The sequence below is a fragment of the Muntiacus reevesi genome, chromosome 12 (assembly GCF_963930625.1).
Source record: "Muntiacus reevesi chromosome 12, mMunRee1.1, whole genome shotgun sequence".
NCBI lineage: Eukaryota > Metazoa > Chordata > Mammalia > Artiodactyla > Cervidae > Muntiacus > Muntiacus reevesi.
Window position 1 is genome coordinate 16,102,116 of NC_089260.1, and position 25,802 is coordinate 16,127,917.

The window sequence follows — 25,802 nt, forward strand, 5'->3', positions numbered from 1 at the left end:
CTACTTGACTTAATTATCATATTTATGTATCATAAATACATGAATCGTTTATGTATTTATGATTTACACCATTTACATCAAGCTTGATATGTTTCTAGATCACTCATTTATTTAAATAAAGTAGATAATTGTGTGATGATTGGAGCCATGGCTCTTTCTTTAATAAATACTTGATTTCTGATGTTGGAGTGTTTTCAGTTGCAGGTTCATACCCTTTTGAACTTCGATGCATTCATTTCGAACTGTGTGAACCTGGAAAAGTTTTGAGTCACAAAGTCAATACTGTGAATCTATATTTTAATAACAAGCCTCAAATTTTTGACAGTGCTAAATAGGTCAACACCTTGTTCGTATTATTAGGATGTAAGTGTCTGAATCCTGATATCGTTCAGATTACCACACATATTGTTATTGAAAAGTTAGTAAAGTCTTCAAGTTTTTTACTTTGATTTAATGTTGATTTCTGTCTCCCTTTCTCTGTTGTGATTTCCAGTGAAATATAGTTTTGTTAGGTTTATGTAAACATGATTTTATCCAGAAATTAAGGTTGGTACTTAATGACATGAATACTATTATTATAAAATCATAGAATTCTAGTAGTTAGAAGGAACTTAAGAATTCTTCTAAAGTGCTTTTTGTCTTGATTCTTTCTCTAGCATATTGGGATAGCTGTTATTTGCTATTCATTTTTGGTTACAGGAAATTCCTTATTACCACAATAGGTGTTATATGCTAGCCTCATAAAGTGAGCTGGGGAGTGCGTCCTCTTTAAAAAAAAAAAATTAACTCTGGAATGATTTTTTTTTCTTTCACTTATTTTTATTAGTTGGAGGCTAATTACTTTACAATATTGTGGAATGATTTTTTAAAAATTGATTTGTACCTTGATTTTTGTTCAAACTCATTGCTAAAATTTACATATTGTAAAATTTCTCCTTTTAAAGTATATAATTAGATGATTTTTAGTGTATTTACAGTTCTTATGCAACCATCACCATCTAGTTTTAGAATAGTTTTATCACTAAAAATAATTCATACATCATTAGCACTTAGTTCTCTTCTCCCATCCCCCAAGTCCGCTAGGAACTGTCTTTCTATGAATTTGCTTGTTTTAGACATTTTGTGATTGGAGTAAAAAAAACTTGTGGTCTTTTCTGACTGGCTTTTTTGACTTACCATAAATTTCAAGGTTGATTCCTATTGTAGTATGTATGTCTTCATTCCTTTTTATAGCTGAATGAAAGTTCATTTTATGAATATACCACATTAATTCATTGATTATTTGATGGACATTTGTGTTGTTTCTGCTTTTTAGTGATTATACATAATACTGCTATGATCATTCTTGTACACATTTTGCATGGACATATGTTTTAAATTTCTATTCAGTTCCATTCAGTTCAGTCGCTAAGTTGTGTCCAGCTGTTTGCAACCCCATGGACTGCAACACGCCAGGCTTTCCTATCCATCACCAACTCCCGGAGCTTGCTCAGACTCATGTCCATCAAGTCCATGATGGCATCCAACCGTCTTATCCTCTGTCATCCCCTTCTCCTCCTGCCTTCAATCTTTCCCAGCATCAGGGTCTTTTCCAGTGAGTCAGTTCTTTGCATCAGTTGGCCATGGTATTGGAGTTTCAGCTTCAGCATCATTTCTTTTAGCTGCATGTAGTAGAATTGTTGGGTCATTTGGTAACTCTGTCCTTATCTTTGAAGCTGACAGGCTATTTATCAAAATGTCTGTTCCATTTTGCAATCCCACGTCAGAGAATGGAGGTTCTAATTTTTTATGTTGAAGTACAGTTGATATATAACATTAATTTATCCCTATCTGTGTCATCACTTATTACTGTTGTTACTGTCTTGTTGATTCTAGCCATCCCAGTTGCTGCGAAGTGCTATCTTGTGGTTTTTATTTTCCTGTTCCTAATGTCTGATGATGTTGAGTATCTTTTCATGTGCTTATTGGCCATTTGTTGATCTTGTTTTGTATTTTCTTCAAATTCTTTGCCAACTTTTTAGTTGAGTTATTTTTCTCTTTATTGTTGAGTTATAAGAGTTCTTTATATATTCTGATATCAGACCCTTAATAGTTATGTGACTTGCAAATATTTTCTCCCATCCTCCCAGTCTTTCCATTATCTTAATTAATTGTTTGAATTTAATTATGTAAGTAAAAATTTATTTCCTTTATACTGTTATATATATTAATTGTAATTCCTTTATCCCCTGCAGTATTGGAAATTATCCCTTAACTATTCTTTTTCTTTTTTTATATATTAGAAATTAGCACTCTTTGATTAAAGTCAACTCAAGGTCTAGAAATGTGAAGTTGCATATTTAATTTATTAAATTATGCATTAAATCAAGCTATTTACTGTGCTCCTGAACATCACACAGGTCTGAAAATGCTTTAATTCATTCATCCTATCTGGATTAATAGGCTATCATGTAAATAATAGTTGCTTGTATTTATTGTGAGTATATAATCAGGACAGGGTTTGGAACATTTATTTAGTGAAGAAAAGTGTTAGTTGCTCAGTTGTGTCCGATTCTCTGCAACCCGTTGGACTGTAACCACCCAGTCTCCTCTGTTCATGGAATTCTCCAGGCAAGAATACTGGAATGGATAGCCATTCCGTTCTCTGGGGCATTTTCCCGACCCAGGGGTTGAACCTGGGCTTTCTGCATTGCAGGCAGGTTCTTTACTGTCTGAGCCACCAGGGAATCACTTATTAAAGAGCCAAATAGTAAATGTTTTCAACTTTATCTGTTTATTGGTCTTGTTGCCACATCTGAACCCTCCTTTGGCCATAGACAATAAGTCAATGAATTGACATGACTCTGTATCTGTGAAGCTTTATTTACAAAATCTGATGGTCAGATTTGGTCATGGGCCATGTTTGCTGACTCTTACACTAGTGCCTTTCTAGATGTTCCTTCTTACAATTCAGTCCTGTATCCTATTGCAGGTCATTTTCCTTTTGCCTTTTTGTGATGATATGTGGTTAGCAAACTGAATTTTATTTGTTTGAATATTTTTTTATTTCACTAGATATATAATTTATATATCCAGATATATTGCTAGGTATATAATTTCTTGTTATTTTATTTGGCCTATTAAAGATAGAGTCTTTGCTTGTAGCTCAGTTGGTAAAGAATCTGCCTGCAGTGCAGGAGACCCGGGTTCGATTCCTGAGTCAGGAAGATTTCCTGGAGAAGGAAATGGCAACCCACTCCAGTATTCTTGCCGGGAGAATCCCATGGCGGGCTACTGTCCATGGGTTGCAAGAGTCGGACACGACTTAGAAACTAAACCACCACCAATTAAAAATACTGTTGTGCTGATTCTTTTGCTTTTCATTGTCCTATTGAGAGATCCACTTGCAGTTTATATTTCCTTGAAGATATTTTGCCCTTCCTCTCTGGCAACTTTAAGAATTTTTAAAATCTTTGTGTCTTAAAGTTTTTATATCGGTGTCTTTTATGATTTCTCCAAGTTTTCTGGCATGATCTGTTCAGATATTACATGTGTCTTTTTTTTCTCGAATATATTTTAGAATTTTCACTTTTTATTACGGCATCATTCTTGTCTCTTTTTTGTACTTCTATGTTTTTTCTCTTTGACTTGATGACCTGCAATTCTCAGTAATTTCTTTAGTCTGATCCTTCATTTTGTTAATTTTTCAAAGTTGTGTCTGATATGCTGTTAAAGTTGTTCATTGAATTTTAATAAGCTTTTTAGAATTCAAATGTATCATATAGAAAACTGTACAATTCTTAGTACACAGCTTGGTGCATTTTATACTAAAGCTACTCATATTGCCTACATCTGAATCAAGAAAAAAAATATTACCAATGATCTTCTCTAGTCCCCTGAGAGCCTCTTTTTCTTCAGATTTAACCTATATTTTGATACCTAAAATCATAAATTAATGGGAAAAATGGGACAGTTTCATTTATGGTTTAGCCTAACATCATCATAGCCATTTGCATGCAAGTCTTGTGTCCTGTTAAGTTCTACACTGCAAATTGGTCTAGGGCTTTGTCTTTAATCTGCCTTAGTGTGAGTGTTCAAATTTTACCTGTTTAGAAATGCCTCAGGCTATTTGTTTTGCTTATGTCTTAATTTCTGGCTTGTTCTATTTCCTGGCTTTAATAATCTTTACTATTGGGAGAAGCTTATTAATGATTTTATGGAGTGTGTGTGCCTGTGTGTGTTTGTGTGTTAACAGATATAAGTTTTAATCATGATATGTGTTGCATAGAAACATTTTATAAATACATTGACTTTCATTTGTTTTTAGTGCAAAAGTCATTCAGGGCACTAAATCTGCCATTGGTTCTGGAAATAGAATCCCCCAGCAATTTAAAGATGTTATAACAATATTATAGCCACCCCCCACCCAATGGATTTTATGAATGGACTAAAATATATACACCACCGTATTATTTGATATCTCTTCAATACTCATTTAATATTCTTCTTATTTCTGTAACACTCCTGCCAACTTCAACTGTTTGTCCTTTTTATTTGATAGATTGTTTTATTCTTATCTTGTTTTCCCAACATATTATGAATGAGTTAAGAACTACAGAAATCTCCCTTTTTAAAACATATGATGTTTTTATATTCTGTGATTTTTTTTTCTCAAATCTTAGTTTATTTTCAACTTAAAAAAAAATCATTTACCAAATGGAGAGAACTAGAATCAAATAGAAACTTCTAAAGTCTATTTTTCATACTCCCTAGGAGACTACAGAGTGACTACATAATCAACATTGAAACCTAACGTAGAAACAGTTTTTTAACCACCTGGTTATTGCATTGGCCAAACCTACCCTGAAGAAAGGAGATTATTTCAAGATATTTGAAACTTTTTCAGACATTAGAAAATTATAGATACTAATTTCTTATGAAAGACCACAAATATGTTGTTTTCATTTTAAACGTTGTCTGTAAAATATTTGCAAAGAACCCTTTGATGCATATGTATAAAGAGTACTTTACTTTGTATCTTTGTATCTGTGCATAGATGGAGAAAGAATCTGGAGGTCTGTTCATTTTCAGCTTTCAACTAGTCCTGGTTTTAGTGTCACTCTGCATTGTCTTTCTTCCAACATATTTGAGTATTGGAACCTGTTGAATGAATGATGGATGTCATGAATCAGATTTAACCTTTATAGTTTATTTCTCTGTGCCTCAGTCACTTGCTGTATTTACAAGTTTAAAAAAGTATCAATGTTACACATCTGCTGTTTTGCCTTCTGTTCTCATCTTCATTTTGATTTATAATGCTTTTTTTCCCTTTCACTGTCATTTTCCTGGTTTCAGAATGTAGATAAATATTTTCAGTCATTCATGTTCAACCACATACGGAATGTGTCTAAATCTACATACCACCCTCCAAATATATTCCTTTCTAGCCTCCTTCTCTGTTACTGTTGTCTTATGTTCACTTTTGTTCGGGCTTCCCTGGTGGCTCAGACAGTAAAGTATCCGCCTGCAATGAGGGAGACCTGGGTTCGATCCCTGGGTCGGGAAGAGCCCCTGAAGAAGGGCACGGCAGCCCACTCTGGTATAGCCTGGAGAATCCCCATGGACAGCGGAGCCTGGAAGGCTACAACCCATGGGGTCGCAAAGAGTTAGGCACAACTGAGCGACTGAGCATAGCATTTTTGTTTAGTAAATGTTTTTTTGATAAATGTAGGCAGTGGGTTTGGTGAGGGTCTGGGGATTCCCTGGCAGCTCAGGAGGTTAAGAATCCGCCTGCAATGTGGTAGACATGGTTTGATCCCTGGGGTGGGAAGATCCCCTGGAAGAAGACATGGCAACCCACTCCAGTAATCTTGCCTGGAGAATTCCAGTCTTCTTTTTTCTTTTCAGTCCATTTTAGTGTTCTCCCCCCTTTTCTATATGGATTATACATTTGTCTCTATATAAGTGACTTCAGGTGATCACATCTTTTTTCATCATTCTCCCTGCTATCACATTATACATCTCTAACAGTGATTCCTTTTTTGAGCTCTAGACCTAAATATGCAGTGGCTTATTAGATAAATTTACTTGAATGTCCCACAAACACTCACAGTATGTGCCAAGCGAAATTCATCATTCCCATCTTCCACACCCCAAACTAAATCTTTTTATTTGTAATCATAATATTAACCATAGAAACTTCTACATAGATATCCAGGCTAAGAACCATGGAGTCATTCTACATACTTACTTCTCTTTGACTATCTATAATTAATACAGTCACAGAGTTTAGCCAATTTTTTGTTAATCTCAAATATGTCTCTATTCTTTCCCATTTTATCCATTCCTAGCACCACCATTCTGGTTTAGACAGTCATGTTTTTATACAACTATCATAGCTGCAGTATCTAATCTCCTTGCCCCCAGTTTTCTTATCTTCCGCTGCAAGTCAGGTGATAGTGCCCTAAGGACTAAATAGAAAGTGAAAAACCATTAGAACAAATTTATAGTGTCTTTTAAAAAATATTTGAGAAAGAGAGGGAAGGTTTATGTATACCTTGATATTCTTTGGTTGTAAACAACAGAAACCAAATCAGGATAATTTAAGCAAAAATGAAACATTGATTCATTGCCTATATCCCACTGTAGAAAGCAACTTTGGATATTTAGCTAAAATTTCGATATTTCATCACCATTTGACTAATGGTTATGAAGACCGTGGTCTCATAAGTTCATCATTAAGAAGAACTTTCATTTCTTAATCCTTTTTTTTTTAACTTGTAACTCCTGCAAAGTTATTGTTCTCTTGCTCTTTGTCTTTAGTGTTCCTTGGTTATCATTCTGGAGTGCTAAATTTCCGTTAAAAATTTGATTTTTGAAACTAGTGTTTAGATTAAAAGAAAAAAAGAAACTAATGTTTAGATTCAAAATACAGTGATCTAGTCATTAATGATAGACTAGATCATGCAAACATAATGATCATATGAAAATAATGAAAAAAAATCCTTTAGCTTTACAGTAAAAGATGATCAATAGGATGAACAAAAGGGTTGTCATTATATAGATCTGAGCCTTCTTCTATACTGAACTTAGATTTCTAAAGTTCAGAATAAGGAACTGATTATTGAAATGTGTCATCTGATTTCAATTGCCATGGAAGGGAGAGATGACTGCTAATATAGCCAGATCCAATCTGTGTATGGTGTTTGGGTCAAAATCAACATCTTGGGTTTCATTAGAGAGCATTTGCAGTGAGGCTTGCAGATGTAATTTGCTACATCCAGCTCACACCTCTGAGCAGATGGGTTTCTACCCTGTGCCTAGCAGAAGTTTGTGTTTCCTTCTTTGAAAGAGTTGCCTGTGACTTTAATAAAATATTTTGACAGACTTGGAATATTGAGATCATTTATAAATTAAAACTCTGCATTGTTGAATTTAGTGAGTTTTAATAAAAACTGATAAGAAAATTGTTGAACAACCATGGAAAACATGAGAGCTATTTTTCTGTGTAATTCTGGTCACCTCAGTGGTTCATACATATTGTTACAATATAGATTTTTTTAAAGATATCATAGTTTGATTATTATAATTTCACTTATTCTGAAAGATGGTGATATACCATTGCAATAGTTTTTTAATTCTTAAACCTTATGTAAGTGAGATGGTCTGGGGAAAAGAGAAAGCCCAGAAAAGAGCTATAGATTTGTTCTTGAGGATGTTGTTTTTAAATAAATTTCTTGGAAGGCATCCTATAGGTATAACAAAGTTAAGCTGTTGACTGCCTAAACATATTTAATATAATTGCTACAGACATTGTTCTCTTCTCAGTAGCTCACATTCATCAATAACTCACATTCATCCTGTGCAGTCATTTGTTACCCTATGGATTCTCTGACTTTTAAAGGCCAGACAAGGAACCTTACTTTATTTGCTGTTAATCAATTTTGCATTCCACCCGCACAAATATTTATTTTAAAAACTAAAGCCAGTGTGGCAGATCTAATATCCTGCTCACCTTTTAAAAATAAACTGTATAATTTACAGCCTTTAGTTGAGTTCAGTTTAGTCACTCAGTAGTGTCCGACTCTTTGTGACCCCATGAATCGCAGCACCCCAGGCCTCTCTGTCCATCACCAGCTCCCAGAGTTTACTCAAACTCATGTCCATTGAGTCAGTGATGCCATCCAGCCATCTCATCTTCTGTCATCCCCTTCTCTTCCTGCCCCCAATCCCTCCCAGCATCAGGGTGTTTTCCAGAGTCAACTCTTTGCATGAGGTGGCCAAAGTACTGGAGTTTCAGCTTCAACATCAGTCCTTCCATTGAACACCCAGGACTGATCTCCTTTAGGATAGACTGGTTGGCTCTCCTTGCATTCGGAGGGACTCTCAAGAGTCTTCTCCAACACCACAGTTCAAAAGCATCAATTTCTTCAGCACTCAGTTTTCTTCACAGTCCAACTCTCACATCCATACATGACCACTGGAAAAACCATAGCCTTGATTAGATGACCTTTGTTGGCAGAGTAATGTCTCTGCTTTTTAATATGCTGTCTAGGTTGGTCATAACTTTCCTTCCAAGGAGTAAGCATCTTTTAATTTCATGGCTACAGTCACCATCTGCAGCGATTTTGGAGTCCCCAAAAATAAAATCTGACACTGTTTCCACTGTTTCCCCATCTAAAACTCAATATTTAAAAAAAAGAACACACTAAGATCATAGCATCCAGTCCCATCACTTCATTGAAAATAGAAGGGGAAAAGGTGGAAACAGTGACAGATTTCCTCTTCTTGGATTCTAAAATCACTGCAGATGGTGACTGCAGCTATGAAATTAGAAGATGATTGCTTCTTCACAGGAAAGCTCTGACAAACCTACACAGTATGTTAAAAAGAGAAGACGTCACTTTGCCAACAAAGGTTCAGATAGTCAAGTCAGATTTTTCCTGTAGTCATGTATGGATGTGAGAGCTGGACCATCAAGAAGGCAGAGTGCCAAAGAATTGATGCTTTCGAACTCTGGTGCTTAAGAAAAGTCTTGAGATACCCTTGAACAGTAAGAAGATCAAACCAGTCAATCTTAAAAGAAATCAACCCTGAATGCTAATTGGAAGGACTAATGCTTAAGCTTATGCTCCAATAGTTTGGCTACCTGATAAGAACAGACAACTCATTGGAAGAGGCTTTGATGCTTAGGAAATCTGAAGGAAGAAGGCGAAGAGGGTGACAGCGGATGAGATGGTTGGATGGCATCACAGATTCAGTGGACATGAACTTGGGCAAACTCTGGGAGATGATGAAGAAGAGGGAAGACGAGTACTACAGTCTATGGGGTCAGAAAGAGTTAGATGTGACTTGGCGATTGAACAAACAAACAATTATTATATTTATTATACAATTCAGGTAATAATGCCTGAGAAAAATATTCAGTCATGCTTTTTCTTTTACTGTTTTATCATGAGCATTATATATGAACTTAACATTTTTAATCTATTAAAAGTAAGAGAGTTTAGGCTTTAGACTTTCACCATTAAGTACAGTGGTAGCTGTGAATCTTTTAAGATGATTTATTTATTTATTTGGTTGCTCTGGGGATTAGTTGCGGCATGCTGTATCTTCAGTCTTTCTTGAGGTACATGGGATCTATAGTTGTGGCATATGGCATCTAGTTCCTTGACCGGGGATCGAACCTGGACCCCTGCATTGGGAGCTCAGAGTCTCAGCAACCACTGGGCTGCCAGGAAAGTCTCTAGCTGTGGATTTCATAGATGCCTTTCCTTAGGTTGAGAAGAATCATTTTCTTCTCAGTTTATTGAGACTTTATCATGAGGTAGTTCGAGTTTTATCAAATATTTTTATGAATCTAATGAGATGATGTGTCTTTTGCCCCCACTTTATGGTATAATGTGATATATTTCATTAATCAGTTTTACATAACTAATTGATTAATCTTGTATTTGGGAATATAGACCGTGGGGTTATGGTGTGTCATCTCTTCATATGATGCCAAACATAGTTTGCCTTTTAATTTTTTTTATCTATATTCACAAAGGATTTTAGTCCACAATACACAAAGGATTTCTGTCAGTGTCTTTGGTTTTTATATCAGGGTAATACTGGTCTCATTGACACACAGTGAAGTGAAAGTCACTCAGTCGTGTCCAACTCATTGTGACCCCATGGACTATACAGTCCATGGAATTCTCCAGACTAGAATTCTGGAGTGGGTAGCCTTTCCCTTCTCCAGGGGATTTTCCCAACCCAGGGATTGAACCCAGGTCTCCCGCATCTCAGGCAGATTCTTTACCAGTTGAGAGACGGTAAAGCGTCTGCCTACAATGCAGGAGACCCAGGTTCGATCCCTGGGTTGGGAAGATCCCCTGGAGGAGGGAATGGCAACCCACTCCAGTACTCTTCCTTGCCTGGAAAATCCCATGGATGGAGGAGCCTGGTGGGCTATAGTTCATGGGGTCGCAAAGAGTCAGACACGAGTGAGCAACCTCACTTCACTAATACTGGTCTCACAGAATTAGCTGGGAAGTTGTTTCTCTGCCTGTGTGTCTGAAATATATTTTCTTTGTGGAGGATTGGCACCATTTTTTAAAATATTTGTGAAGCCATGTAGAATTGGTGAATGATTTTTTTAGTCAAAAAACTTTTAATTTTTGAATGCAGTGTGTTTTCCTTTTAAATAGAATTTAGATTTTGACTTTTTGTGCAGTCTGACAATCTCTTATTTTTAAATGGGATGGTTTGACCATTTATATTTCATGTAATGATGTATTTTAATTAAGTTGGTCATTTGCTGTTTGTTAATCATTTCTCTTGTATTTTTTTCCTCTGTTTGTTTTTTATACCTTCTTTGTTTGAAATGTATTCAGTTCAGTTCAGTTCAGTCCCCCAGTCATGTCCGACTCTTTGTGACCCCATGAAGAGCACGCCAGGCCTCCCTGTCCATCACCAACTCCCGGAGTCTACCCAAACCGTATTACAGTATACCATTTCATTTCCTCCATTGATTTTTTTTTACTATGTATTAAATAATGATGGATATAAGAATTATTCTGTGCATTTGAATCTATCACACTCAACCTCAGATATATTTTAACTTAATTCTGCTCAATTATAAGATAATTATTTGAACAGAGTTCTGTTCTCTTTTCCTTTCTGTTCATGTATATATTATGTCTCTATGTGTCATAACCCAGTAGTATAGTTTTATATTCATTGTTCTATGTAAGTGACCGCTTTTCTTTGCCAGTCTCCAGTTTGTTTTCAGTTAGAGCTGCTCCATGTGTAGATGTTTTTTTGATGTTTGTTGGGGAAGGTGAGTTCAGTGTCCTTTACTCTTCCATCCTGTTTGATATCCTCCTCGAATATCACGTTTTCTTTATTCATCTAATGATAGACAGTGAGCTTTCTTCTATATATTGGATATTGTGAATAATGCTCCTCTGAACATTGTGGTACACATACCGTTTTCTAGTGGTCTTATTGTTTTCATTGGATCAATACCCTGAAGTGGAATAGCTAAATGGTGTGGTAGTTCCGTCTTTAATTTTTTGAGAAGCTTTCATACTATTTTCCATAGTGTTTGTACCAATTTACATTCTCATCAACAGTGCACAAAGGGTGCCCTTTTGTCTGCATCCTCCCCAACACTTGTTATTTACCGTCTTTTGATGACAGCCGTTCTGACAGGTGTGAGGCGTCACCTCATTGTGGTTTTGATTTGAGTTTCCCTAGTGGTTAGTTATGTTGAGCATCTTTTCCTGTGTCTGTTGGCCATCTGTATGTCTCCTTTGGAAAAACGTCTGTGCAGGTACTCTGCCCATTTTTTTAATCAGATTGTTTTTATGATAGAGTTGAGTTGTTCATGTATTTTGGATGCTGTGGATTCTCACTTTCTTGGAAGGAATGTAGCCTTGGATTGTTCCAACTGTTTGACATTTGAGCTTCTTTACTGAAGTTCTTGACAGTGTGTTTGGTGTTTGGTGTCATCTTTTTTTTGATGACTTCTAGCCCTCATTGATAACTTTGTAAACTTTTAATGATTCCTTTAATGCCTTTCCACTCCCTATAAAAGCTGTTGGAGACCACTTTCCCTCCTGGCTCAGATGTTAAAGAATCTGCTTGCAATGCCAGAGACCTGGGCTCAATCCCTGGATTGGGAAGATCCCCTGGAGAAGGGCAAGGCAACCCACTCCAGTATTTTTGCCTGGAGAATTCCATGGACAGAGTAGCCTGGCGGGCTACAGTCTATGGGGTCACAGAGAGTCCACAAGACTGAGTTCCTAACACTTTCACTTTCATGCTTTTCTCAAGGTTATCTGATTATTTTCCCTACCCAGCATACAGCCTCTTCATTACTTTAATGAAAGCATTGGCCACTTCCCATCCAAATAGTTTCCTGATGCAGGACCTTTATACTTAGTATTCACCTTCTGGAATATTTTTTTTCCTAAGTAACTTCATGCCTTTTGTCTCTATGGAATGTCATTTTATCTGAGTGGCTTTTCTGGACTATCCTATCTTAAAGTGGCAGCATTCTGTTCTATTTTCCTGCTTAATTGTTTGCAGAACATCTACAACTATCAGAATACTGTATTTCATTAAATTATTATTTTATTATCCTTCTTTCCACAGCTACAGTGCAAACTTCATGAGAATAGTGAGGCTGTATTGTTCACTGCCCTCTCCCTAGGTCCTTGAATAACATCTAATTTTACATTTAAAGTTGATTAGCCGTTTCCGACTCATTGTGACCCCATGGACTATACAGTCCATGGAATTCTCCAGGCCAGAATACTGGAGTGGGTAGCCTTTCCCTTCTCCAGGGGATCTTCCCAACCCAGGGATCAAACCCAGGTCTCCTGCATTGCAGGCAGATTCTTTACCAGCTGAGCCATAAGGGAAGCCCAAGAATACTGGAGTGGTTAGCCTATCCCCTCTCCAGTGGATCTTCCTGACCCAGGAATTGAACTGGGGTCTCCTGAATAACATCTAGTATATATTTATGTAAGTAAATAACTTGTTTAACAAGTAAATCTACCTTACCTGAAATAAGTCTTTAGTCTGCTCGTTGCTTAGGACCAATCCATTTTTATTCATTTATCCATCTCTGTCCATCCTTCCCTCCCTTTCTCCTTTCTTTCCTAGCTTCTTTCCCTCCTTCCTTCATAGAGTAAATATTTATTGAGTACATACTATATTCTATGCACTATGTTTTTAAGTAACTTGCTTCATAAATTATAACTTTCTTATTTAAACACTTGTCATATAAAAATGCTAAAATTTCTTTCAGCTTACTCAGTTAACAGAATAAACCTGTTACATGGAAATCCAGTGGAAAACTTTTAACCCTTGATATTCGTTGATTGGTTTTTGAAATTCTTTCTTAACTTCAGGAATAACCACTTGCCTTGATTCATTTTCTGTGAATAATGGCTGCTTTTTTTGAATATCTTTTTCGGGCTCTTTTCTCTATATACTTTCTTCTTCACATGTATAGCTTTACTAGATATTCTCGTCTAGTCTATACTTAACCTATCACCTTTTCACTGATGGTTTACAAATCTGTAAGATTTTCACATATCTGACTTGTTTCTTTTTTTATATCCTTAGGTATCTATTTGATCTAGATTGTCCATCAGCTGGCAGTGAAAACATTATAGAATATTGTGTTAAAGAGTAACAACTATTTTCAGTACCAAAAATTGCTCTATTCATTAATTTCACAGTTAAGTCCCTGATCACACCTGTCAGCTTTAGCATGTTTTTCAAGGGGTACACCTGAGCGCCAGAGAATGGAGCCATACTTGAGGTGCCAAGTTATGGATAAACATGATCTCCAGGACTCAGATTTTCCTCTATACTGTTCCCTTCATTTCGAGATTTTCACAAAGTCATTGCTTCAAACTCTTCATTTAGAATTTGTAATAGTTTCTTGAACTGAAGGAGTATGTCATCCGTGAACTTCCTACCTTTCAAAAAAATTCTTTAAATAGTAATACTAAATTATAAAAGAAGTGAAATTTATCAAGGCTTTACTTTTTATATTTTTACAAAATACTTTTTTCCCTTTACTTTACTCATTAGTCTTTTGTCTTTCCTTTTGTCACTAAGTGCATTCTTTTACTATATTCCTGTGAACAGAAAAGGCATGGGTTGGCTTAGCACTTCATGTGGAAATAGGAAAGGATTTAGGAATTAGAATTTCTTCTCTAACGAGAAGGGGTAGTCAGATCGCTCATTCTTACTGAAGTCTCTGATGTGAAATCCAGCTCATTCTTCTGTGCAGGTGGTTACTGTCGTGTTCTGTGGCACTCAAGAAACCAATTTATCAAGTTAAGTAAATTGATATGCCTACTGTTAAGTCAGTAATGTAAAATGAACATATACATGTGCATCTTTTGTTCCTAACAAATGCTTATTTATTAGGAGAGATAACATAGCAAAGCTTTTATATATTAGTCAGTCTTGGTTTTCATCTAACAGCAGTGAACAATTCTTTTGTAGAAGTCTTCGGAAGATACTAGATTTAGCTCAAATTGACTAAAATGACTACATGTATTATGTGTTGTGTTAAGGAAAATGATAAATGTATTCATTGATTAGAATGTCTGTTGTAAATCTTTAAGTATTTTTATTATTGTTGTAAATATAATGTATGTATCTGAAAATGTTTTGAAAAATGAATCATGTCTTAAGCATGTCTTAAGTTTGAGACTACAGTGTTGGTAAAATACGTATTCAATTAAATAGCTTAATATAGGATAATTGACTATTCAGTTATTTAAGAAAAAGCTAACATAGAAAATAACCAGCTAACCATAGAAAACAATACCCATTATTTATTTTTAAGTTATAATCCATATATCACTGAGTCTTGAGACCCAAGAAATATTTTATGATAATGTTTCCTTAATTATGTAGGTGTCTTTGTATAATAATAAATGAGGTGAGGCTTGCCATTAGTTAGTGGTAAATTGCTTTAGAAAATAATGTAGAATTGTAATATCTCTTGACAACCTGCAGAAACTGAGGCTATATCTTGTTAGTTGACCATATGACCTAAATAAACAGAGCATTGCTATAATTTTGACATTTCTTTTAAAACTGTTAAGTAGTTAATTGCTGAAAGGACAGTGTGAGGCTTTGAGGTTGTTTTAGTTTTTTAAAAGCAATAATTTTTCTGGTTTTGCATTGTTTATAATTGCAATCATAGATTTTAAAGACTTTAAAAAAACAAGTATTATATGTCTTTATGTAGTAATGAAATGTTGATGGTTAATTTATTATTAAATCAGTAATAATTTTCAGAAATGAATAGTACTTAGCATTGAATACTTGGGTTTCTAGATGTAAAGAAAGGAAAATATCTCTCAAATTTGAAGTGAATTATCTATTATTTTCATTATTTATTAATCATGAGGTTTTAAACATAAATTTTATTAGTTTATACATGCAATACATTTTACATTTTCTAATACAAAGCAATATTTTCTTCTAAATGTATTAATTTGGTTACAGAGCAAATAAAATTATAATTGCCCATTTTCATTTCCTTTTCTTCCAGGCATTTCAGCAGTTCCCTTCTGCCAGGAGAATTGATTAGGTTTTCTGTTTTTTAAATGCCTTCATTACTCAAACATTCCCAGTGTTTAAGTTAACATCATGTAGAGTTAAAGAAAGTCTTTTATCTCAACTGTCTTTAAATCAATTTAGTGCTAAGTGGTTTGGGGAAACAGTGTCAGCAGTTTTGGCTTATTTATGTTTGTATAAAACAGTGTATCTGTTTCCAAATTGTTAACCTTTGCAATTAGCAATAGTATATTCCTGATTCCACTAATCATATTTGAAATAAAAATCTACCTGAGTCATACTGTATTGTTGGATATGGGGTAAGACTTAAGGAGTAGAGGAAGGCACTTTTGTTTTTGTTTCTAAAGATACTTGATGAAGGTTATGAGAGGAAAGCAAACTGAGAGAGAGTGTCTCTAATATTAACCAACTTTCTTCATTTTCCATATTGATGTTTATAAGATTATTTACCTAGGCACAAAGTATATACGCTTTTTCCTATAGGAAAGTACAGCATCTTTAGAAAGGGAAAGATTGATTATCTTTGCAGAATATCAATCCCTGCCCACCAGTATTGAAGCCTGTAAATTAGATGTATATGATCAGGTCAGTATAACTAGTCACTGTTCAGTGACGCCAACAGTGATAATATGATTGTCGAAACGTGCATTCATACATTTTTGTTTTTATTTTTGTTTTGCTCTCGATAGTGCTTTCTTTTGTTATCTAAATCGGTCCTTTATTTCTGCTTTGTGTTGTGCAAAGTCAGCAACATGTGATCCTGTGTGAGGAAATCCATACCATGTAATTTTTATAATTTCATTTAGTTTTAAGTTACTATTATCTACTCAAGTTCCCCTTCCCAGTTGTTGACAGGTATCACATAGTCTCAGACTGAATTTTATTTATTCATTTTGTTCCAAAGCTTTGTCATATTCACTTTCTTTTACATTATTTTGTACAAAGTACTTCAGTATTTGATTGTCATATTTCTGAGAATTAATTTATCACTAGTCTTTTCTCTGTTGATAATATAGATGTTTTACAAATTCACACAGAAATGGGATTTTCCACTTTCTTTCTTTTTCTTGTTCTTTAGACAATTTGTTTGACATTTTCTGAATTCTGCCAGCAATAAATAATTTTTCTGAAATAATCTTGAAGGTCTCAGAATAGTATATGGTCTTGGTCTGTCGTGGTCTGTCATATTTTAACAACTACTCAGAACAGTATATTGCCAGTGTTGTAAATAGATGAGGTGCTTTTATTTTTTTTATTGTGTGTGTGTGTGTGTGTGTGTGTGTGTGTGTTTAAAAGGAATGGTTGTGCAATAATGATGTTATGTTTTGGTGATTTTTTTCATAGTGATTAATTGTGGAAATGTTTGTCACTGCACATTAAGATCTTATCTTCTAGATACAGTGTGCTTTTTAAAATAGATGACTTGCTTGCTAAATAAATGAATGTAAAGTATTACCTTAAAAGGTTCTGTTTAAGACTTAGAAAATGGTATACCGAATTTCAACTTATGGTCTGATTCCAAAGAAGACACACACATCTAAGATAGTACCAGTGTCATTTGGAATTCTTTTTTTCAATTTCATGAATTTAAATGTGGTGTTTTTTAATCTAACATAATCATCATTTAGCATTTCTTGGATAACATGAAATTTGAAAGACTATATATAGCTCTCTACCAATTTTAAAATATGTAACCTGAAATCATTCCAAAATATTTTAAGACAGATTTGGCAAGGCCTTTATTTTGTAAGTAGCATGGAACCTTGTGTAGATTTTAAAATAATTTGAGAATTAGTTACAGATGATTTAAACTTGGTCATTCTTCTTCGGGGCAAAATATTTTAAGTCTTAAGACAGGCAGAGTACCACAGTACTGACCACATATTATTATGCAGTTTTCTTTGTTTCTAGTCAAATTATTGTGGACTGCTGTGTGGCTACGATTATATTATTATTCAAGTCTCAACTTGAAAGTGTTTTAAGTTTAATATTATTAGCTTCTTGATTAAGACATTTTGAATGTTCAAACCTACGAGAATCTATCTTGTATACACCTTCAATATCACCATTCACAATTCAAATGCATATTTATATTTTATTTATATATATATATATATATATCTAGAGCATGATCTACTTAATTATTTACTTAATCTTTTCTTTTTCCTTACCAAAAAAATAACATGAGCCCAAAAGTACAATGTGATCCTAGTTTCAACTCTGTGTACACATGGCCGACACTATAAGGGAGAAGAAAAAAGGAAATAGAACAATGGTAATAGTGTATATTCCTGGGAGTAGCAAGATGGGAGGTGAATTATGACTGGTTTTGATTTTTTTTTCTTTATGTATTTTCTAAGTTATTTTCAGTGAGGTACTGCTGCTGCTACTAAGTCGCTTCAGTCCTTTGCGACTCTGTGTGACACCATAGACGGCAGCCCACCAGGCTCCTCTGTCCCTGGGATTCTCCAGGCAAGAACACTGGAGTGGGTTGCCATTTCCTTCTCCAATGCATGAAAGTGAAACGTGAAAGTGAAGTCTCTCAGTTGTGCCCGACTCTTAGCAGCCCCATGGACTGCAGCCTACCAGGCTCCTCCATCCATGGGATTTTCCAAGCAAGAGTACTGGAGTGGGTTGCCATTGCCTTCTCCGAGTGAGGTACTAGTACCTCTCTAATTAGAAGATAAATATTTTTAATTTGTTTTAAAACAATCCAGATACTTAAAGTCTATATTATCCCATCTCTGTTGACAAGTCTTGTTTGACTATGCTAAAGCCTTTGACTGTGTGGATCACAGCAAACTGTGGGAAATTCTTAAAGAGATGGGAATACCAGCCCAGCTTACCTGTCCTCTGAGAAGCCTGCATGCAGATCAAGAAGCAACAGTTAGAATCGGACATGGAACAACAGACGGGTTCAAAATTGGGAAAGGAGTACATCAAGGCTGTATACCGTCACCCTGCTTATTTAACTTATATACAGAGTACATCATGAGAAATGCCAGGTTGGATGAAGCACAAGCTGGAATCTCGATTGCCAGGAGAAATATCAACATCCTCAGATAGACACATACCACTCTAATGGCAGAAAGTGAAGAGGAACTGAAGAGCCTCTTGATGAAAGTGAAAGAGGAGAGTGAAAAAGCTGGCTTAAAACTCAGCTTTCAAAAAACTAAGATCATGGCATCTGGTCCCATCACTTCATGACAAATAGAAGGGGAAAATGTGGAAACAGTGACAGACTTTATTTTCTTGGGCCCCAGTATCACTGTGAGTGGTGACTGCAGCAATGAAATTAAAAGATGCTTACTCCTTGGAAGGAAAGCTATGACTAAAAGCAGAGACATCACTTTGCCGACAAACATCTGTATAGTCAAAGCTGTGGTTTTTTCAGTAGTCATGTACAGATGTGAAAGTTGGAGCATAAAAAAGGCTGAGTGCCAGATAATTGATGCTTTCAAACTGTGGTACTGGAGAAGACTCTTTAGAGTCCCTCTGACAGCAAGGAGATCAAATCAGCCAATCCTGAAAGAAGTTAGTCCTGAATATTCATTGGAAAGACCGATGATGAAACTGAAACTCTTAATAATTTGGCTACTTGTTGCCACCTGACTCAATGGAAAATACCCTGATTCTTGGAAAGATTGAGAGCAGGAGCAGAAGCAGGCAACAGAGGATGAGATGGTCAAATAGCATCACTGACTCTATGGACATGAGTTTCAGCAAGCTCCAGGAGATAGTGAAGGACTGAGGAGCCTGGGAGGCTACAGTTCATGCGGTCACAAAGAGTCTGACATAAGTTGGCAACTCAGCAACAACAACATAATAACAAGTGCTAGTAGTTTTTCAGAGTCAAAAAGACAAGTCATATGAACGCATTTTCCATCAAATTGGCATCCTAGTATTGAATGTATATAAATATTCTAATACAAGTACACTTTTAAATTCTATTTCATGAAGCATTTTACCAGTAGCCACAATTTAAAAAAAGATAAATTTTATCTCATTAATTTATACTGACAGTTCTTTTCTTTGGTAAATTTATAAAAGAAAACAGTTTAAAACAACAATATTTTGCTCTTAACGTTGAAATGTATGAGTACTTATTTTTTAAAATCAAATATATGTGTGTGTGTGTGTGTGTATATACATACACACACGTATATATGCTTTTATACATGTGTAAGGTTATCCAACTGAAGATGTGGATTTACATCCTGAGTTTGAACGTGCAGAGATTTCTGATTAAGTAGGTCTGAAGTAGAAACCAGGAATCTGTGTTTTATATCAGCATCTGCATGATTCTGATGCAGACATTCTGACAGACCATAAGAAACTGTTTATTTATTTATTTATTTTCATTATTCTGCAGTCAGATCATGGGCCACAGTTAGTCCTTTTCTTAATTTAATACATTTTTTATGGTTTCCAAGGTACATACATCCCAGGAGTTGCACTGTGCAACCTACTAGTAGACCAGTGAGGGAATACAAAGTTAAAACTTGTATTTATATTTTTATCTTATTCCTTAATTTCTGTTTTTTCTTTTATAATGTAATTTAATTATTGATATAGCAGTATGTATAATAAATACAAATATTAAGAAGTAACCCTTCTATAGCATGTGAACTATTTAACATGTTGGTCTATGATACAATGTGTGTTTTTTATGATTCCATAGTAAGTGTTTTCTATTTCCAATATTGATAGTAGACAGTATTGATAGTAGACACCTTAATATCAAGTGACAGTTAACTAACTATATGTTTGTATGTCTGCCTCCCTAACCACTTTTGTCCCTTTTATCAGGTGATGCTTTTCCTTGGACAATCAGCTTGCATCATTTCAGCATATATACCCTTTTTGGAAAACAAGTGACACTTTGCCTAGTGGAACCCATGGGTTGTACCTCTACACTAGCTGTTACATCCCCAAAATTGCTCGCTACAGGACCTGATATGAGGCATTCATTTGTTGTCTGTCTGCATGTTGACTTAGAGTCACTTGAGATAAAATGCTCAAACCCCCAGGTAGGTACATTTGATTTATGAAAGGAAATTTAAAATAACATGATTTAAGAACAATTGTTACCCATTTTGTTGAAGGGTTTCTTTTCTGTTAAGTGTCCTAAATTATTTTTAACAAGGCCATCAAGATCAGAATGGTTAGATTAAGTATTGCTTTGAAGTTCTCTCGAGTTTTGTAATTTAAACTCTTCTGAAAATGTAATGGTGGCAGCATAAATGCATTTTTTGGCTGATGGAATGAAATCAGTTGCAGATGTAAGGTTTTTAAACAGTGAAGAACTACTTTATTGTCAGACTGGAAGAGTCTATTGAAGTGATCAAGTGTAATTTCTAATCAGATTCTCACTCACAGCTTCATTTGCTCAACAAGTAGTATTTTTTTGAAATTACTGTTGACTGTTTAAAAAAGGCATTTTGTTAATCATTTAACATTCCAGTTGGAATAGGCCAAACACATATATTCGACAGTTTTATAATTTAGTATTAATTCAGGTCTCCTGGGTTTGTACAAATTATTAATTGCATAACAATTTAATACTTGTTTCTTTGACCCTAAGCAAACTCTAGTATAATTTCTACTCAGATTGTCAATTTTGAATAATATTTGTAATTACATTTTTAAAACAATAGTTTTAAAATTTTTATTGGATTTGACAGATCAATGTTGATAAATCTTTGTTTATCCCAGCATTAGTAGTTACAAGCCAGTTTTAAAAGTGTCTTTTAAAGTGGTTTCAACTATTCTTCTCTATTTTATAGAGCCTCATTACTGATACCATTCTCCTTCTTTCTCCTCTTCTCTTTCCCTCACTCCAGATACTGTATATTAAACAGTTTGGCTTAATTTTTATATATATTTGTGCATTTTGACAAGATCAGACCTGCTAATATCTTGGTGATGGCTTTATTATAAAAATGCAAATAGTTAGAATTATGATAAGGCAGTTATATTAAACTAATAGCTTATCCACTATTGCAAAAGTCATTTCTTTTATAATCAGTAATACATTTCTTTCAGCATTAGTAAATACACCAGTTTAATAACCATTTGCCATTTTATTATGACCCATAGTGGAATAAAAGGGAATAATTATAAAATGACTTACACTCTCAAATTATTCTTTGAATGCTGTTTCTGAATGTTTTTGAAACTCATTTCCTAGCAGAAGAAAAACTGTTCTTGGTTGAATTTTATCCCCCATAAAATATATGTTGAATTTCTAACATCTAGTATCTCATTATGTGACCTTATCTGTTAATTGGATAGAGATAATCAAGTTAAAGTGAAGTCCTTAGGGTGAGCCCTCATCCACTGTGATTGATATCCTTATAAAAAGGGGGAAATTAGAATTAGATAAACAGAGGAAGTTGATGTGAAGATATAGAGGGAGAGTGCCTTGTGAATGCAGACAGAGATTGGACTGATCCAGCTGCAAGCCAAAGAATAGCAGAGTTGCTGACTACCATTAGAAGGAGAACAAGAGGCACGAAGGACTCTTTTGAGTCCCAGATCATGGCCCTGCTGATACTTTGTGTAGGGACTCGCTATATCTCCAGAACCATGAAACTATCAATTTCTGTTATTTTAAGCCACCCATTTTATGATATTTTCATATGCCAGCTCTAGCAAGCAGATTGTAGAGAGACAGGTTCACTTTTGTTAGATCCTTTATCACAAAAGGTGTTAAATGGGGAAAAATAGATTTAGTTTAGTTCTACCATAGTAACAGAAGCCCACCTTGGCCTGTCTATCCCATTAATTATTTCTGTATATTCCAGAGGAATAAAAAGCAAAAACTAACAATATAAATTGATGTTTCCAATTTGTTTTTTAATTGGACTGCAAAAAGGGCTTAAAAACAGCTATTGAAATTTTCTTCATGAGGTATAAAGGAAAGGAACACTGAATGAAAAAGGTAAGAATTAATAATGAGGAAGTTAAGTATAAAAACAAATAGGATTTGAGAATTGAAAATACAATATATGAAAAAAAAATACTGTCTGAGGTTACAGGTGGTCTGCATGTGGCAGAAGAATCACTGAACTTGAACATAGAGCATAGAAAGTATTGAATTTGAAAAACAGAAGAAAAAAAAAGATACTTTAAAAAAGATCAAAGCTTAGTGACTGTGGGACAAAGTGTTCAAATATATATGTAATTGGAATTCCAGAAAGTAAGGAGAAAAAGCTGGAGCCAGAAAAGTATTAATAAATAATTGTCCAAAGTTTCAGAAAGAGGTAGGCTTTTACATATACAGGAAGTTCACCTAGTCTCAAGTTTATCTTTGAGGATAAACTCAAAGAAAAACCTGTTTGGAGACATTGTGATTAAAATACTGAACCAAGAAAGATAAACTAAAATAAACCTTGAAAGCAGCTGTAAGAAGATACGTTATATATACTTTAACAATGATTTGAATGACTGCAGATTTCTCATGAACAATAATAGACAACAGAAGACATTGGAACAATATATTTAAAATGCATACAGAAAAGCACTCTCAAGCCAGTGTGTGTGTCCACAGAAACAGAAGTGCAATAAAGACACTGTAGATGAAGGAAAACTAAGAAAATCTGTTACCAGTGGCTCTGCTTTACAAGAAATACTGAAGGAAGTTCTACATGTTAAAAGGGAATGATACTAGATGAAAACTTGAATCTTCAGAAATAAAGCCATCAGAAATGACAAATAGCTGATAAATCTTTTTTCAAAGCTGCTTTAAAAAAATATGTATGGCTGTTGAAGGCAAACATGTAACACTGACTGCTAGAGCTTCCAATGTATATAGATACAATGTATAAGAAAATGTCATCATTAAGGGAACCTCTAGTGGTTTTTAGATTTCTAAATATCTCATGAAGTGTTACAGTGTAACTTTAGGCTGTGAGTTTTTCTGTATATATTTTAGTTTCTTAGTGAAGTGAAAGTCCCTCAGTAGTGTCCGACTGTTTGCAACCCCATGGACTATACAGTCGATGGAATTCTCCAGGCCAGAATATTGGAGTGGGTAACTTTTCCCTTCTGCAGGGGATCTTCCCAACCCGGGGATCAAGCCCAGGTCTCCCACATTGCAGGTGGATTCTTTAACAGCTGAGCCTAAGAAAAAGGAAGAATGCAAAGAGATACAGCCAAACACCAATAGATAAATTAAAATGAAATACTAAAAAAAAAAAATCAAATAATCTAAAGAAATGAAGCCATGATAACAGAGTTACATAACACAGGGTAGAAATAGAAAATGAAAAAATAAAATTACAGGGCTGAGCCTGGTTTAACAAGTATTACGTTAAAGGTTATGATCTTAACAGGTGGAATTTTAGACCAGAATTCAGCAGATTAAGGCCTACAGGCAAATTAGACTACACCCACATTTTTACATAGTGTCCAAGATTGCCATCATAAGGTGCGTGCATACTAAGTTGCTTCAGTGGTGTCTGACTCTTTGCAACCCTTTGGATCATAACCGACCAGGCTCCTCTGTGCATGGGATTCTCCACACCAACAGTACTGAAATAGGTTACCATGTCCTCCTGCAGGGGATCTTCTGGATCCAGGAATCAAACCCAAGTCTCTTACATCTCCTGCATTGGCAGGTGGGACCACTGCAGCCACAGAATTAAGTAACAGCAAGGGAGAACACTATGGCTTAAGAAGTATAGAATGTTTACCATTTGACCATTTCCAGACAATTTGCGGATCCCTGGCCCAGCTGCTCATGCTAGAGTAGTAAAAAGCAGCACTCTAGTATACATTGCCTAACAGAGAAACATTGAAATGTAAAGAAACAGGTAAAATACATGCATGGGAAAACATACAAACCGCATAAGAGAGATGGATTTGTTTATTTTAATGTCAAATAAAATAGACGTAAAGGAGTAGTCTCAGAGATAAAGGAAATGAAAGAAAAACGGACAGAATTAAAAGAAAAAACAGGCATTTCTATTCAGTCATATTAGGAAATTATTATCCCATCTCTCTCAGTGATTGTTAAATAGTTAGGTGAAAAATAAATAATTGGAGATACAGAAGATATGAAAAATACTTGTGAACCCACTTTCATCTGATTGACATTTATAGAACACTATAGTCAAGAACCATGGAATGCACATTATTTTCAGATATACATGGTCTTATTGTATGAAGAGAATTAAAATCAGTATATTAACCATAGTCGAATTATATGAGACATCAATAATTAACTAGGAAAACTATAAATTTCTGGGCAGTAAATAGTAACTCATAAAAGAAATATATGAGAAACCACATGCCACACTTAATTGCAAAATATTGAATTGTTTTCCACTAAGATCAAGAAAAACATAGGATGCCTTCTTACATCACCTCTATGTCATACTGACCATCTTAGGCATTGCAATTAGAAAGAAATAAATAACCAAGCAAAAGAAATAAAAGACTAAAGATAAAAGAACTAAAACTCTTGCTAATGGTTTGTCAATTTTGTTTATTTTTTCAAAAAACCAGCTTTTAGCTTTGTTGATTTTTGCTATGGTCTCTTTAGTTTCTTTTGCATTTATTTCTGCCCTAATTTTTAAGATTTCTTTCCTTCTGCTAACCCTGGGGTTCTTCATTTCTTCCTTCTCTAATTGTTTTAGGTGTAGAGTTAGGTTATTTATTTGGCTTTTTTCTTGTTTCTTGATGTGTGCCTGTAATGCTATGAACCTTCCCCTTAGCACTGCTTTTACAGTGTCCCATAGGTTTTGGGTTGTTGTGTTTTCATTTTCATTTATTTCTATACATACTTTGATTTCTTTTTTGATTTCTTCTATGATTTGTTGGTTATTCAGAAGCGTGTTATTTAGCCTCCATATGTTGGAATTTTTAACAATTTTTTTCCTGTAATTGAGATCTAATCTTACTGCACTGTGGTCAGAAAAGATGACTGGAATGATTTCAATTTTTTTGAATTTTCCAAGACCAGATTTATGGCCCAGGATGTGATCTATTCTGGAGAAGGTTCCGTGTGCACTTGAGAAAAAGGTGAAGTTGATTGTTTTGGGGTGAAATGTCCTATAGATATCAATTAGGTCTAGCTGGTCCATTGTATCATTTAAGGTTTGTGTTTCCTTGTTGATTTTCTGTTTAGTTGATCTATCCATGGTTGTGAGTGGGGTATTAAAGTCTCCCACTATTATTGTGTTACTATTAATTTCCTCTTTCATACTCGTTAGTGTTTG

General features: G+C 34.8%; 1 protein-coding gene across 2 annotated transcripts in view; it reads left to right on the forward strand.

Annotated features, from left to right (window-relative positions):
* Nucleotides 1–25,802, forward strand: part of VPS13B (vacuolar protein sorting 13 homolog B) — a 763,389-nt gene that overhangs the window by 352,754 nt on the left and 384,833 nt on the right. For both annotated transcript variants that reach the window (XM_065903113.1, XM_065903112.1), the window contains exon 24: nucleotides 20,389–20,609. In XM_065903113.1, the coding sequence (XP_065759185.1) occupies nucleotides 20,389–20,609 (221 nt within the window). The remainder of the gene's footprint in view (nucleotides 1–20,388; nucleotides 20,610–25,802) is intronic.